The 13,672-nt window shown below is 32.7% G+C and overlaps 2 protein-coding genes across 2 annotated transcripts; one reads left to right on the top strand and one right to left on the bottom strand.

Annotated features, from left to right (window-relative positions):
• The first annotated feature begins 655 nt into the window (after positions 1 to 655).
• LOC106753829 lies at positions 656 to 4,965 on the top strand. The gene is made up of 3 exons (XM_014635692.2): positions 656 to 1,035; positions 3,688 to 3,949; positions 4,607 to 4,965. Exons 1-3 carry the CDS (start codon positions 850 to 852, stop codon positions 4,672 to 4,674), a joined length of 516 nt encoding a protein of 171 aa, XP_014491178.1. The 5' UTR covers positions 656 to 849; the 3' UTR covers positions 4,675 to 4,965.
• A 413-nt stretch (positions 4,966 to 5,378) lies between these two features.
• On the bottom strand, positions 5,379 to 7,813 carry LOC106753836. The gene is made up of 3 exons (XM_014635699.2): positions 7,255 to 7,813; positions 5,842 to 6,990; positions 5,379 to 5,758 (listed from the first exon to the last, which is right to left on the bottom strand). The coding sequence occupies exons 1-3, from the start codon at positions 7,354 to 7,356 to the stop codon at positions 5,594 to 5,596; spliced, it is 1,416 nt and encodes a 471-aa protein (XP_014491185.1). The 5' UTR covers positions 7,357 to 7,813; the 3' UTR covers positions 5,379 to 5,593.
• Between the last annotated feature and the right edge of the window lie 5,859 nt (positions 7,814 to 13,672).

Genomic DNA, 13,672 nt, shown 5'->3' with positions numbered 1-13,672 from the left:
GAGATAAGCGACTGGACGTAGGATCCGTGTGATCCGAACCAGGATAAAATTATCTGTGCAAATTTCTCTCAACCTTACTCTTTTATTTATATCTATTATTTGCGTAGTAAGTTTAATTGAGTAGAAATTAAAAGGCACGCGTTTGTTTTAAAAACCCTCTTGGTTTGTTATTCCACGTTAACAATTCCGCTGCAGCCGATTCTAACAATTTTAAGTTGAATTTGGATTGTTTTATTTTTTAATTCAATCTGTATAAGTCTCATTGACCAAAACATCTGAATCAATAATTTTGGAAACTTTCTTTTCTTGTGAGTTTTCACTAGTTTTGTCTGCTTAAAGTTTTACTTAAATATGAAAAGTATTTATCTCTAAATGTCATTATTCTAAAAATTAAAAAAAAAAACTTTGTAATTTCTAATATTTATTTTAAGTTAAACAAATAAATAGCAATATTTTATACTCTTTAATTTTTTTTAAAGTATTAAATTATGTCGTGTATACAGCTTAGATTGTACGCTTTCCAAAAAAAAAACATTCCTTGTACCAATACGGAAACTTCACATCACATCCTCAAACCTTGGGCTATAAATTTAGTAATTGTGGAAATGCTGGAAGAAAAAACCTTCAATTTTCTTAACCACTGGGCTCCAAGCCCGTTAGCTGTAAAACAAATGGGCCTCACTGACTCCGTAAGCTGAATCCGAATTCAAGCTCGGACGTAGAATTCGGGTTTTCCACGACCCATGGACCCGCGTCGTGAACTTCGAGACCCAGTTGATGAAACAAGCGATTTGTACGATGAAGTGTGTTGCTTGAACCATTTGAGCTTTGCATGTTCATTCGGCACCGATGGATTCAGCTTCTATGCAAGTAGCCACCTCAAAATTTGTTCTTTGCCCCAATGCTTCAGTGGCGAAGGTTGCAGGTTCTAAGAAGATTGCCACCGTCAATTTCCGGTCCAAATTCAAAGGATGTGAAACCAAAATCCATGTCGTTTCCTCAAATGGTTCTGTCTCTAGCTGCTCTTCGCTTCGGGTCGGTCATCTTTTCTTCTTTTCTTTTCTTATTCTTAAGCAGTTTTTTGTTGATCTAGTTTGGTAATGAAAGTTGTTTAGAAAACTTGACAATGATGTTAAATTTCTTTCTGTACCCGAAAATCCAGTGATACTTTGTAATGATAAAATAGTTACTAAAAGCATATTGATACATGAAAGACAAATGGTTTTTTTATTAAGGATGACTTTAGGATAGAACAGATGTTAGTTTTTCTTTTTCTTTAGTGGTTTGCTTTTAAGATCCTAATGACTGGGAATAATGGCTCAAATTGGCCCTAGTATTGTTATTATATGCATTGGTTAACGGTTATCCCTTGCTACATTTATCTTAGAAAAAAATATTTTTGTGTCTTAGTGTGTTACTAAGCAAAGGACTTTCTTCACATTTGGTTGTGTTGTGTGCATTTATTTATTTTTTAAATTGCTTATTCCTTTGCACTTTTTTATTTATTTCTTGCTTTTGAAAGTTTAGTATATGCCTTTTTGTATATTGCCGAATGCATGCTGATTAAATTACTAGTTAGTCATGTCATGTCATGTCATGACCTTGATCTGTTTCTAGTTTGAGAACAATTCCCTTCCTTTTCTGTTGTAATTGATATTTTCTATCACTGTCTGAGTTGACGTGTGATGTGATTTATAATGTTGCTTTAGTTTGACCAAAAGAGGGAACAAAATCAAGTGTTGCTTAACCTAAAGATCAGAACACTTTCTTGGAGTTTTCCGTGTTTGAAATTCAGATATACACGATCGTCAACATCATTGACAACACCTTGATCAGGTAGTTTCATGATGTTGAGCATGGTCTAGTATATGCTGGCATTGCATACTTTGGAGTCAATTTAGAAAAAATCTATACGAACACATACAGAAGCAAAAATGAAATGACTTTAAGGTAAAAATAAAATGAATCAAAATCTTAAATTGAAATCAACTTATTCACCTTAACTTCTAGAAAAGTTAAGTATGGAAGCTTTTGAAAAAAAAATGAGGTTTATAAGTTGATATTAGAGAAATTTGATTCATTTTGCCTCATTGATTCTCATTGTGTTTATCTGAAAGTTTATCCAAATCGGTGTTTAGTGCACAATTTGCTCATTGGAAGGATAGATATATAAGTGGTTGAAACATGATAAGAAGTTGATTTTTATTCTGTCATAGTTCAGACAATATCTAAGATTCTGAGTAACATTGTAAGGACTTAAAAATTACAAATAAGTGCATGCAACATTTATTTCTAAATATTGGTAAAATTATAAGAAGATTCTAATGAAACTGTTCATTTGTTCAAGTTAGTAAGAGTTGAATAATAGATCACAGAACTGAACATTTCCATGAGCCCAAGATTTTTGTTTGAAGCTACATCCTGATCACACCCTCAAACCAATTTCCTATGCTAGTTTGAGATTTCTGAAATTGATCATGGAATTGTTGTGGTGGAAGGTCCCGTTATGGTGATCTAATCAACCAATTCTGAAAGATGATTCCCAATTCCTGGCCAACTTGAAATCTTAAGACTTCGAGCCCAACAAATTCTTGTGTCATTCATTCATCCCTTCCCAATTACCTTTTCACACTACTTGAGCTTTGATCTGTGGCTGCTACCAGCTGTAACTTTGGGTAATAGTTAAGAAAGGGAGGATGGGTGATGGTTTGACCTTCATTGCTTCCATTTCTGCTTTGATTTGATGTGCTGCTCTTCAGGTTTTGTTTTTGCTGCTTGCATGCTTTTTGCTGTTTTACTCAGTAGTTAAATGGTTTTTGGGCTTTGTTTTGTGTTTCTTGATTGTGGTGATATCATCTGATGGTGTTAGCTGTTATAAAAAATTGTCAATTATACTATAAATTGTACTTGAGTATTTTTCTTACGCATTATATTAAGTGGCATCTTACAATCTCACATATTTGTTTGCCTCACTCGTCCAATCTTAGGTAGGATGTCGATCTTGACAACATTGTATTTGTCATAGATGGTAAGAAAGTTAAAGGGATTGATCTATCAAGTTTGCATATTTAGGTAGCCTTAAATAATTGAGATACCACTTGGCAATAAGCTTTATATGTAATAAGTTGAGTAACTCGGGGATTTAATGGACTGAACGCTTGGAATTGATTGTGTTGCATATTACTAATTGGTTGGTGATTGTTCAATCTTTTATATGAAAGGCCCCCTAATATTCAGTTTTACCTTGTGGATAACTTTAGTATTTTAATTGTTTTGGAATTATTTTCTATGGTTTTATCAATGTTTTTAGGTTGTTATAGGGGAAGGGAGTCTCTTTTTTGTGAAATACTTTGTTCCTTTTGTTTAATAGGATCTGTGCATCCTTCTCTACTGACAAACTCGACTTATCTCCAACACTTTTTGATATTTTTTTGCCTACTAAACAAAGCCTAAATGTCTTGAAAGTGTTTTATAATTATAGATAAAATTCTCTCATGCGTCTATATAAAAGGCCAGGAAGGATTAATATGTTAAAAGAGCTGGATAATTTTTCTGATGGGCGATTATAATAAGGCGCTGTTTTCCTTGGATGGATGTTCAACGATAATGGAGAGCTTTTTTCATATTACTTATGCAGAAGTTTGGTGTGGAATGGATGTCTCAGCTAACTATTTCCTTATATTTCAGTCTGTGTCAAGTTTGAAGGCAGATGATAACAAACGCAGAAGTAATCTTGAATCTCTGTTTTGTTATGATAAAGCTATTCCAGAAGAAATAATTGAGAAGCCTATTGGGCTATCTTTGGAAGAGAAATCTATTGGTAACAATCCCCGATGCACTGATTGCGAGGCCAAAGGTGCTGTGCTTTGTGTCACTTGTGCTGGTTCTGGTCTATACGTTGATTCCATATTGGAAAGCCAGGGCATAATAGTTAAAGTTCGTTGCTTAGGTATATTCTTTTTCCTGTTCTAGCAAACTTCTTTAGTATGTGCTTGCTGCAGGACCTCCTACACCTTACTCATGTTTAAACTGTATTTTCTGGAATTTTGTTATGTGGTATTGTTACCAGTAGCATTTTTGTGTTTGTCCCTTATGCGCAGAAGCTGTTCTCTGATCGCACTTCCTTGATTTTTTAGTTGGACAGTTTTAGCTTAAGCTTTTTCTATGGCTGCCTAGATGAACAACTGGAGTTTGGTCTTCTATGAAGACTTTGAATGAAACAAGTTTGCAAATTTTTAAATCTTTTTTTGTCATGTATATGATTAGTATGACTTAAGCTAAAACAATTTTTTTTATATATGGCTCAAATTTGATGTAACACTCCACTAATTGCTAGATTAAAAGGGTTGCATTTGCAAAAATCACAATCATCATAACCTAAATGTGTGATGCATGGTAACTTTATTGGTGGAAACATTTTCTGCTGCAGTTAGCTTTCTGCACCACGTGCAGCTGTGGTCCTACACTGCAGATTGTGGAATCATGTTCTTATTAATTTACATGAAAAAAATGTATTGTCTTGTGCAGTTGTATTACTGTTTTATAGTGTTGATGATTAGGATCTTGTTTTTGAATATGTTTTTATTTTACAACTATGGCCATGCAGGCTGTGGGGGAACAGGCAATATAATGTGTGCAGAATGTGGCGGACGAGGTCATCTGGGACTCAAATGATCAAGTCTTGACGTTTTTGAATTTTATTGTACCACCAATATGTAGTCTTTTGACTGATATTGCATGTAACCATTTTATTTTTATTGTTTTGTAAATCAAGGAGTTTTCATGACTGAAAAAAATAAGATATTTACAAAAGTCTTTGCTATTCCTAAAGCATGAGCTTGTGGTCAGATCAGATGGCTGTCATATTTATTCTTAATTATTGGATTACTCGAGGCACTTTATCTGCTCACACTGATGATTACTTGTAATAATACTTTTACATGAAAGATACATACAGTTGTTTTATTTCTTTAAGGAAAATTTTTCATGTCCCTTTGATTTGTAGAATTGTATGGAGCTACTTTATTAAAGATATTAATCCTGTGGTGCCTGGATTCTTTTCAGGGTTTTTGGTTTTTACATTTTTTCATCAAACCTGGTTTAGATTCTTACATATTCAAATAGGTTGATTTATTTCTTACATATACAGGGGCCGATTAGAGGTTGAGTTAGATTTTTTCCAGTGCCTGCATAGATTAATCCTTCGCTATAAGCTTTGGAATGAATGATACGTGAACTACGGCTACGAATCAAAATAAGTTCAACTATTTTCAAAATGTCAAATAATTAATTCATCAATTTAAAAATATACGGACCAAAATTAAGTTTCTTAAAAAAAAATACAAGGATTAAAAATATAGTTTTCCTATGTTTTATCTGATAATGGTTTTTGTTTTTTCAGTTCTACTCTATCAGTTATGATTATCGTATCAGTACTGAATGGAACTCTTGATCATTGCATATGTATAAAGAACCATCAGTTATGATTTATCATAATTCAAGACTACTATCAAATGAAATCATTCTATACAAAACAAAATTTCCCTTCCAATTCTTGGGTTAAATGAGCTAACTTGGTATACTGTTCTTAGCCTCAGCTGAAATTAGCAGCCCTGAATATTTGCAGAGCTTGAGATCTGTTAAGCTGCTCCAAGCGTACTGGAATAGTGGAGTCAAAATGAGTGCTCTGTGGGTTTTCTGCGTAGGCAACATAGTAAGCTGCAACACAAGCTTGTGCCCATGCTAAGGCCAATCGACACTGCATAAGCCAATAGCATTTTGGTAAGGGTGAGGCAGAAGATAATTAGTATATGATATTGCAATCGATTAGTTAGTTCTTACCATGAAATAGCCAATGAGGAAAGCATAAATGGATACTTCTGTGGCATAGCTCTTGTGCATTACAAGACTCCAAATTCCACTCACTAGACTACATATTGCACCTGTGCCAACCCCACTAAGGAAACAGAATACTCCAGTGAGATCCAAGTCTATGAGTTCCACCAATCCAACTCTAACGAACATCTCCCAAGTATCAGAAGATGCTTGCACAAACCCTTTGTTATAAACTCCAACGTGCACAAAACCCCATCGGTTCCCACGGATCACAAGAAGAGATGCAATCCCCATATAGCAACTGACACAGGAAAACATGAACTCATCTGTATCTCCTCCAACCAGACTTGTGGCTCGTGCAAAACCCCGGAAGAGCACGATGATGGGAACCAAGATCGAGCCTATGGAAACACATCCAGTTAAATGTTTGATTGTGTCACAAAATGCAATTCTAGTGTCCATGTCAACTCCTCCAGAAAAAGCCATATACTTGACCCTTGAAACAGTGACATACATTGCGTTCTTCAGAAACTGCATAGTCCATCCTAGGCTCAGCAAGATCAAGAAGATGAAAAAGGCTGATAGTTTGGTTCTGTTTTCAATGGCTCTTGCTCCGCCAATCCCAGCCACCAGGAAACAGCAGTAAAGGAGTCCAATGAGGATTGAATAAAGGGTTAGCCCCTGGGTTTTGTTAGGAGGAAACGCTATTGAAACTGACAAGATTCTGGTGCCATATTCAAATCTGGGACTGGCCCAACAACCATAGAGGGATTGGATCAGTGCTGAAACCAAAGCAAGTACACCAACTGCCAGACTCACTGCAGTGCCAATGCATATGAACATAATTCCCATTGCGCATGTTAGCAGGGGACCCAGCCAAAATGCTAACCTGACTACCCTTGTGGAGTGGCGTGCAGTGATGCGTTGCCATGTGAAACCAACAAGTCCAGCACATGCTGTTGAAGCTAGAAGTGGGGGGTACCATTTCTGAGGGTGGAAATGGTGGGTGTGAGCGTCAGAGACAAGACCATATATGACAAGGAAAATCACCAAGACTGCAACCAAGAAAAAATACAAGTAGAACAGAATCTGGAAAACCCTTCTTGCCGTTTGACCCGCCACCGTTGTTCTATCGGAAAAGTTTGAAACTTGTGCCTGCACCAGGAATAACCAAGTTGACTTTAGTTTTTTCAACCAGGTGATATGTAACAAATGCAGTGCATGTAAACTGTAATTCACATAAGAGATTTCTGTTGATTAACAAGCAATAGTACAAACTCAGAGTTCTATGAGAGATGGATGTGTCGGCAGCAGATAAACTCGATTGAGAAGAAACACAAAAGAAGAAATAATAGGCAAAAAGAAGTTAAAGATAACATAAAGAACAAAAAATTAAAAGAACAAAGAGAGACACAAAACCTTGATGGGGACTGTGAACGGAAGCCTTTGCTGTGGAACTTGTGCTTGGATTTGGATGTTCTGTGATTGTGTGGTGGTATTAGAATTGTTCAACATGGCCATGTTGACTTGCTATATAATATTGTATATGAAATGCATTCAAAAAATCACATTTCAATCCCCCCAAGAGTGTTTTTGAGTTTTCTTTCACTTTCTTGGCCCCCCGAGAATGAACCAACCCAGATGGAAAATCTCAATTCTTGGCGAAGAAACCATAAAATATGGCTCAAATCTTGTATTGTTGCTCTCATTCACACACACTTGCTACACAAGCAATTGACTTTGTCCTTGTTCTTCCCTCAATTCATCTTAACAAATTCTTTGAATGGAGTAGTGGGATGGTGCAGATGCACGCTGATGACGTGGGACGGTGATGTGGAGTTCTAGTGCAGGTTTATGGTCCACGCTACCGTATTTCCTGGGAAAAATATTGCCTCGTGAGAAGAAAAAAACATGAGTGAAATGAAGATAACTTTTTTTTTTCAAAGGGAGTCATTGTTTGTTCAGTTCACCTACTAGTCTTAACTAATTTCATGAATGGGTGAGACACGAAGATTTAATAATGAGCTACAAGTATCACTGATCAATATTTCTTGTTTGAACAAAACTGTCATCTGATTTTGAAAACAAGTTGAAAGATATCAAACCAATCTTATCCAAAAGTATATATTTCAAATCTGACATTTAGGTTGTTGAACTTTGAATTTCACAGTTTTTAATTTTAAGTTACTTTGAATCTAGTCAAAATCTTTACTTTGTTACATATCTCATTTGATTCTCCTATAAAGAATGTCCATACTCTTTTTGCTTTCCATAAGTTTGATTAAGCATTTGTAAATAAGGAAAAATAGCACAAGAAACTTGATTATGCAGATAATTTCAGGTATGGATATATGGCATAATTATATTATTGTGATTGTTATTATCATTATTATTTATTTGTTCTTCAGTGGGGGTAGGAGATGAAAATCAGATACTTATGTGGGAATGATGACAAATAACATTACTTTATGATCATTAATGATTATTGTCTAACTATCAGGGTGTGTTCAGTTGAGGGTGACAGGAGGTGACTGGGAGAGAGTGATTGAGTGGATTTAAGGGTAATTTTTTTTGTTGTTTATTTGAGTGAATTTGGAGGTAAACGAGAATGAATTTTGAAATAAAATTTGTGAGAATTGGTGTAAGATTTAGTTTATATGATAGATTAAAAAAATTTACTTCAAAATCCACTTTCGTTTACCTCCTGTCACCTTCAAGTGAACACACCCTCAAAGACTTAAGGTGGGTTTAATGCTTTTAATAACTCATTAACTTGTTCTGTTAGCATTTATTCTGAGGGAGGGAGGAGAAGTTTTAAATTATTTTCCACTAAAAACTAAATTAATATTAACTATTTATCCAAGAAAAGGTTCAACTTTCAATTATTGAAGTTTTATAATTTCTTCAAATAAAATAAAGTAATTTATATGAATACAAAATTATTAAAATAAAATGATTTTTTATTAGACCCACAAAATTTAACTGGAACTAAATGTGTGATCTTATTACTATCATTTAAAAAAAAAATTATAGTTGACTATAGAACTTAATTTCTATATTCATTTCAATGGCAATTATTCTTTTCTGGAGTTCAAAGCAAATATAAATAATTTTCTTTATGACTTTTAAATGAGTAGCAAAACTTCTTAAAGTTATGTTTGAATTGTTAATAATGTGACGTAATTGTTATTAGCATGTACTGGCAGAGAGATTATGTATTAATTATTTCTCTAAACAGACTCATATTTTTATTACATGAAAATTTTATTATAAAATGAAAAAAAAAAAGTAAAAAAAAAAACATGAAAGATCACGTCAAATTTATGATAAAAAAACATTTTACACATATAAACAAAAATATCTATTACAAAAAAACAAAGTAAATCCATCAATGGCAAATGTGGTTCAATAATTAGCATATCAAAAGATTTATTATGAGCTAATTTTCCCATGTTCCAAAATAATATTAAAAATTATTATTTTATTTTAGAAGTTCTTGTTTTTTTAAATTTAATATTAATTTTCTTTGCCTTACTCCTACTAGTTTTTTTCTTTTTTTATAATTTGAAGTGGTTCATTATCTTTTTCTTTATTAGAATCATCCCTTTCATCAAATATGTTAGTCAATTTAGAAGCTAATTTTAATTCTTTTACAAAAATAACCTTCCTAGAGATCAAAGAATTAGGAACCGTGTCAAGATTACTATGAGGTGAATTGATATTTTGTAAACTCTATATATTATTGACAATAAGAGTCAAAGAAGACATATCATCAATCAAGGAATCAAAATTAATTGGCACATTACCACTAGTGGAAATACGTAAATTCTTAATGATAGAAAATTCATAGGTAGCATACCTAAGAGGTTCCATTAGGGGCTCCACAATAGGCTACAAAGTAAGCTCCACAACAACCTCCAGAGGCTTTAAAATCGAACTTAGAGAGTCTTTATTTTCATCTTGGACATTAACCACGTTAGGACAATAAAGTTGTTGTAGTTTTGCTCCAACTTTTTTCTTCTCACTGGAAATTACATTAGCATCTTATTGTAATCGTCTACAATTAAATAAATCATGACCAATCATTTTACAATTTAAACAAAAAAGAGACAATTTTTCATACCCCACATTCAATGTTTATATTATTGATGAGTATTTTAATTATTGATAACTCATGAGTCTAAGTATCACATCAGACACATATGAGATATAAGGATGAATACTCGATATCTTATCTTGTGTTTGGACAAAGGATTTTAACAATTATAAGAAAATGAAATATATGATATTTGAGATACTTACAATTGAATTCTCTCCATTTTTTAAATAGCTTGTTTGAGTGCAATAATTGTAATATCTTAAATTGTTTTGTTTGGATAAAATACTATAACTTCTCTTTTAAGACAAAATTCTATTGCAAAAATATTTTGATAACTCGACTCTATCATTCATCCTAAGTCAACTTAGTTTTACTTTTGGTTCAAACAACTCATCTCCTTGACCGTAGGATTGAGACAAGTCATCACGACCTTCGACCTGGGTGGACTCGTCTTGATCTTGGACTCAAGACAACTCGTCTCAACCCGAAATGACTCGACTTTACCATTGATGCAGACTGATTTGTCTTGACCTTTGATTTAGGCTTAGTTATCACGATCTAAGACCTAAACCTAGGGATGACAACGGGATAGAGCAGGAACAAATTTCACTATCTCATACTCAACCCCAAAGAAAAAATCCATCCTTATTTGTACACCCAAACACAATATGTATGAAATTTTTGTCTCATCCCCATCTACATTGGGTAACGGGTATACCCTTATACTTTTGCCCGTACCCATACTTGTTTTCTTAGTGTTTCAATATTAATTAATTAATTTTTATAAAATTATAAAAAATTCTTAGAAAAGAAATATAATATTTTCAAATATTCAATATCAAAAGAATATATTCTCATTTCTTCAATATCAAATATTTAGAAAGAAATTATAATTGTATAGATTTCAAATTAGAGTGTCAAATAAAATTTAATGAAAATCAAAATGTTTATTAAATTTACAAATATTAATGAAATAAAGTGGATAAAATTTAAAAATATTTTTCAAATATTACAAACAAAAAAGTGTCTCTTTATTCTCATTCTTTAAATTCAAATGAAATCTCCTTTTCACTGTATTAATAAAAAAATTCACCAATGAAATCACAACAAATAAACAAAATTTAAACTAATAATAATTAAAATTTAACATAAATCTTTCATTTTTTCAACTTTAATATATGTTGGATGGTGATAAAGAAGATTCATATCAATGACATTAAATTATTTTATTATTATATTATAGAAAATGAATTTCTTTCATAAAATTTTAGTGATAGGATTACTTTTATCATAATGAATTAGAAAATAAAAATAATTATATAAAAAATATTAAAATAATATTTTACATGATAAAAATAAGCAACAAACAAAAATGTTAAAAAGAAGTAAAAATAATCAAATAGGTTAGAAACAATTTGATACACTATTGAATGACATCCCACAAGGAAAACAAATGTATAATTAAAGATATGAGAAGATGAAAATACCTTAGATATCTAAAACAACTTTTCAAATATGAAACTAGTTTAAGTGTTGAAAGATAATGAAAATTGCTTTAGCAAAACAAAAACGTTTTTCAAATGAAACAAAATATTAAGAATAAGAGAATAAAGGAGATAATTTTTTTATATTACCTAGGGTTAATGCTATTACACACTTAAATTAAGAGTTAAACATTTCTTATGTGGGAAAAATAAATAATAAATAAAAACATTAAAAAAGAGTATAAATATTCCAATATGTGATATAAAAATATATTAAATTTACATACATAATTTGATAATAACTTCATAAAGGTTATAATAAGAGAGAAAATATCTTGGAGATATGAATTGATTTCATGATAAGCCCAACAATTAGAAAATAGGGAAAAATATAAGGTTAAACCGACTCTACCTTTGACCCAAACCGAATTGAATGCACCTTCGACCCAAGCTGTATCAACATAAACATTGTTAGAAGTCGAATCTGCTTAACCTTCAACCCATACCAAATCGTCCCGACTTTCATCCTAGGCCGAATCAGCTTAACATTCAACTTGAGTTGTATTAGCCCAAAATTTTTCGTGAACTAAATCCGTTTGACCTTCAACCTAGGACAAATCCATCCAACATTTAACCTGAGATGAATTTATCCAACCTTTGACCCAGGTCACATCCACCTGAACTTTGACCTAGGCCAAATCGTCTTACCTTCATCTTGGGCCAAATTAGTTCAACAATCAGTTGAATCAACTCGACATACGACTCAAGCTAAATCGACTCGCATTGAATCTACTTAACTTTTGTCTTTAGTCAAATCCACTTGAACTTCATGCAAAACTATCGACTTGAATTTTGTCCTTAGTTAAATCAGCTCGAGCTTCAACTAGAGCCAAATCAGCTCGAGCTTCAACCTAATTCGTATCAACTCAAGCTTTAACCCGAGCCGAATCAGCTCGAGCTTCAACCCGAGTCGAATCAACTCGAGCTTCAATCTGAGGAGAATCAACTCGACTTTCGTTCCAAGCTTAATTGACTAGACTTTTGGTTCGGGCCAAATAGACTCGACCTTCAGTCGAGGCCGAATTGACTTGATCTTCGACCCGATTTGAATCATCTTGAACTTTTACAATTAGTTCAAATTGGCTTAAACTTTGAACTGACTCGGCCATCAGCTCAGACCAAACCAACTTATCCTTCTACCCAAACCGAATCAACCCTACCTTTGTCTTGGACTAAATCATCTCGTCCTTTGAGTCGTGCTGATTGTCTCATCATTCAACCTAAGTTGACTAGTCTCGACTTTCAGCTCGAGTTAACTCGACTCAACCATTCTAAGTTGACTCATCTCAACCTTTTTCTTGACCAAATCGGCTAAACTTATGGCCTTAATCAACCAGGAAAAACCTTCAATCATTACGACCCAACTCAAACTTCAATTTGGGGCAACCGGTCTTGACCTTCGGCCTAGGCCAACCCACCTTGTTCTTCAGCTCGACCTTCAATCAAAATTGACTCAACTAGACCTTTTGCTTAACAATTTGAGTCAACTTGACTCGACATTCGCGAATTGAATGAGAAGAGTGAAAACGAATGAAATTTCAATTTTATTTTTAGTTTTTAAAGTATTTAAATTCTTCTGTTTTATTGATTTTAAATATTTTCTTAAATTTCTTAAATTTCAATTTATCTCTAATTAATTTATCCAAAAAAGTCATTTTAATGGTAGAAAATTTTAAATTTTTTTCAAATAAATGATTTATTCTTCTAAATTATTTCATTCAAACACAACATTAAAATTTTGAGTTAGAAGTTATATCAATCGAGTTTGACTCAGGTTTCAATCGTATGATGTCATCAAATAATTATTTTTGAAAGACTAAAAAATATATTAAAGTTGATGATTTATGTTGATAATTTGTTTAAACAAATACAATATAGATAGCGCTTAAAAAGCGCTATCTATGATAAAAAAAAAAAAAACGTTATCTATGCACATTTATGTAGTAGTGTGAGAAGAATTTCAAGTAACACGTAACCATATCTAATTTATCTATTTTTATAAACAATTAATTGTAACTAAAACGTACCCAAGTTGCGGATTTTCATATTTAAGATAAATACATAATTATTGGTAGGGTGGATTTACCAAGGATATTTTTTAGCATGAATGAATACCAAAACACACGCGCGCGCACACACACACACACACACACATATATATATATATATATATATATATATATATATATATATA

This window comes from Vigna radiata, unplaced genomic scaffold, assembly GCF_000741045.1.
Source record: "Vigna radiata var. radiata cultivar VC1973A unplaced genomic scaffold, Vradiata_ver6 scaffold_7, whole genome shotgun sequence".
NCBI lineage: Eukaryota > Viridiplantae > Streptophyta > Magnoliopsida > Fabales > Fabaceae > Vigna > Vigna radiata.
This window is presented reverse-complemented; position numbering and strand designations above follow the sequence as displayed.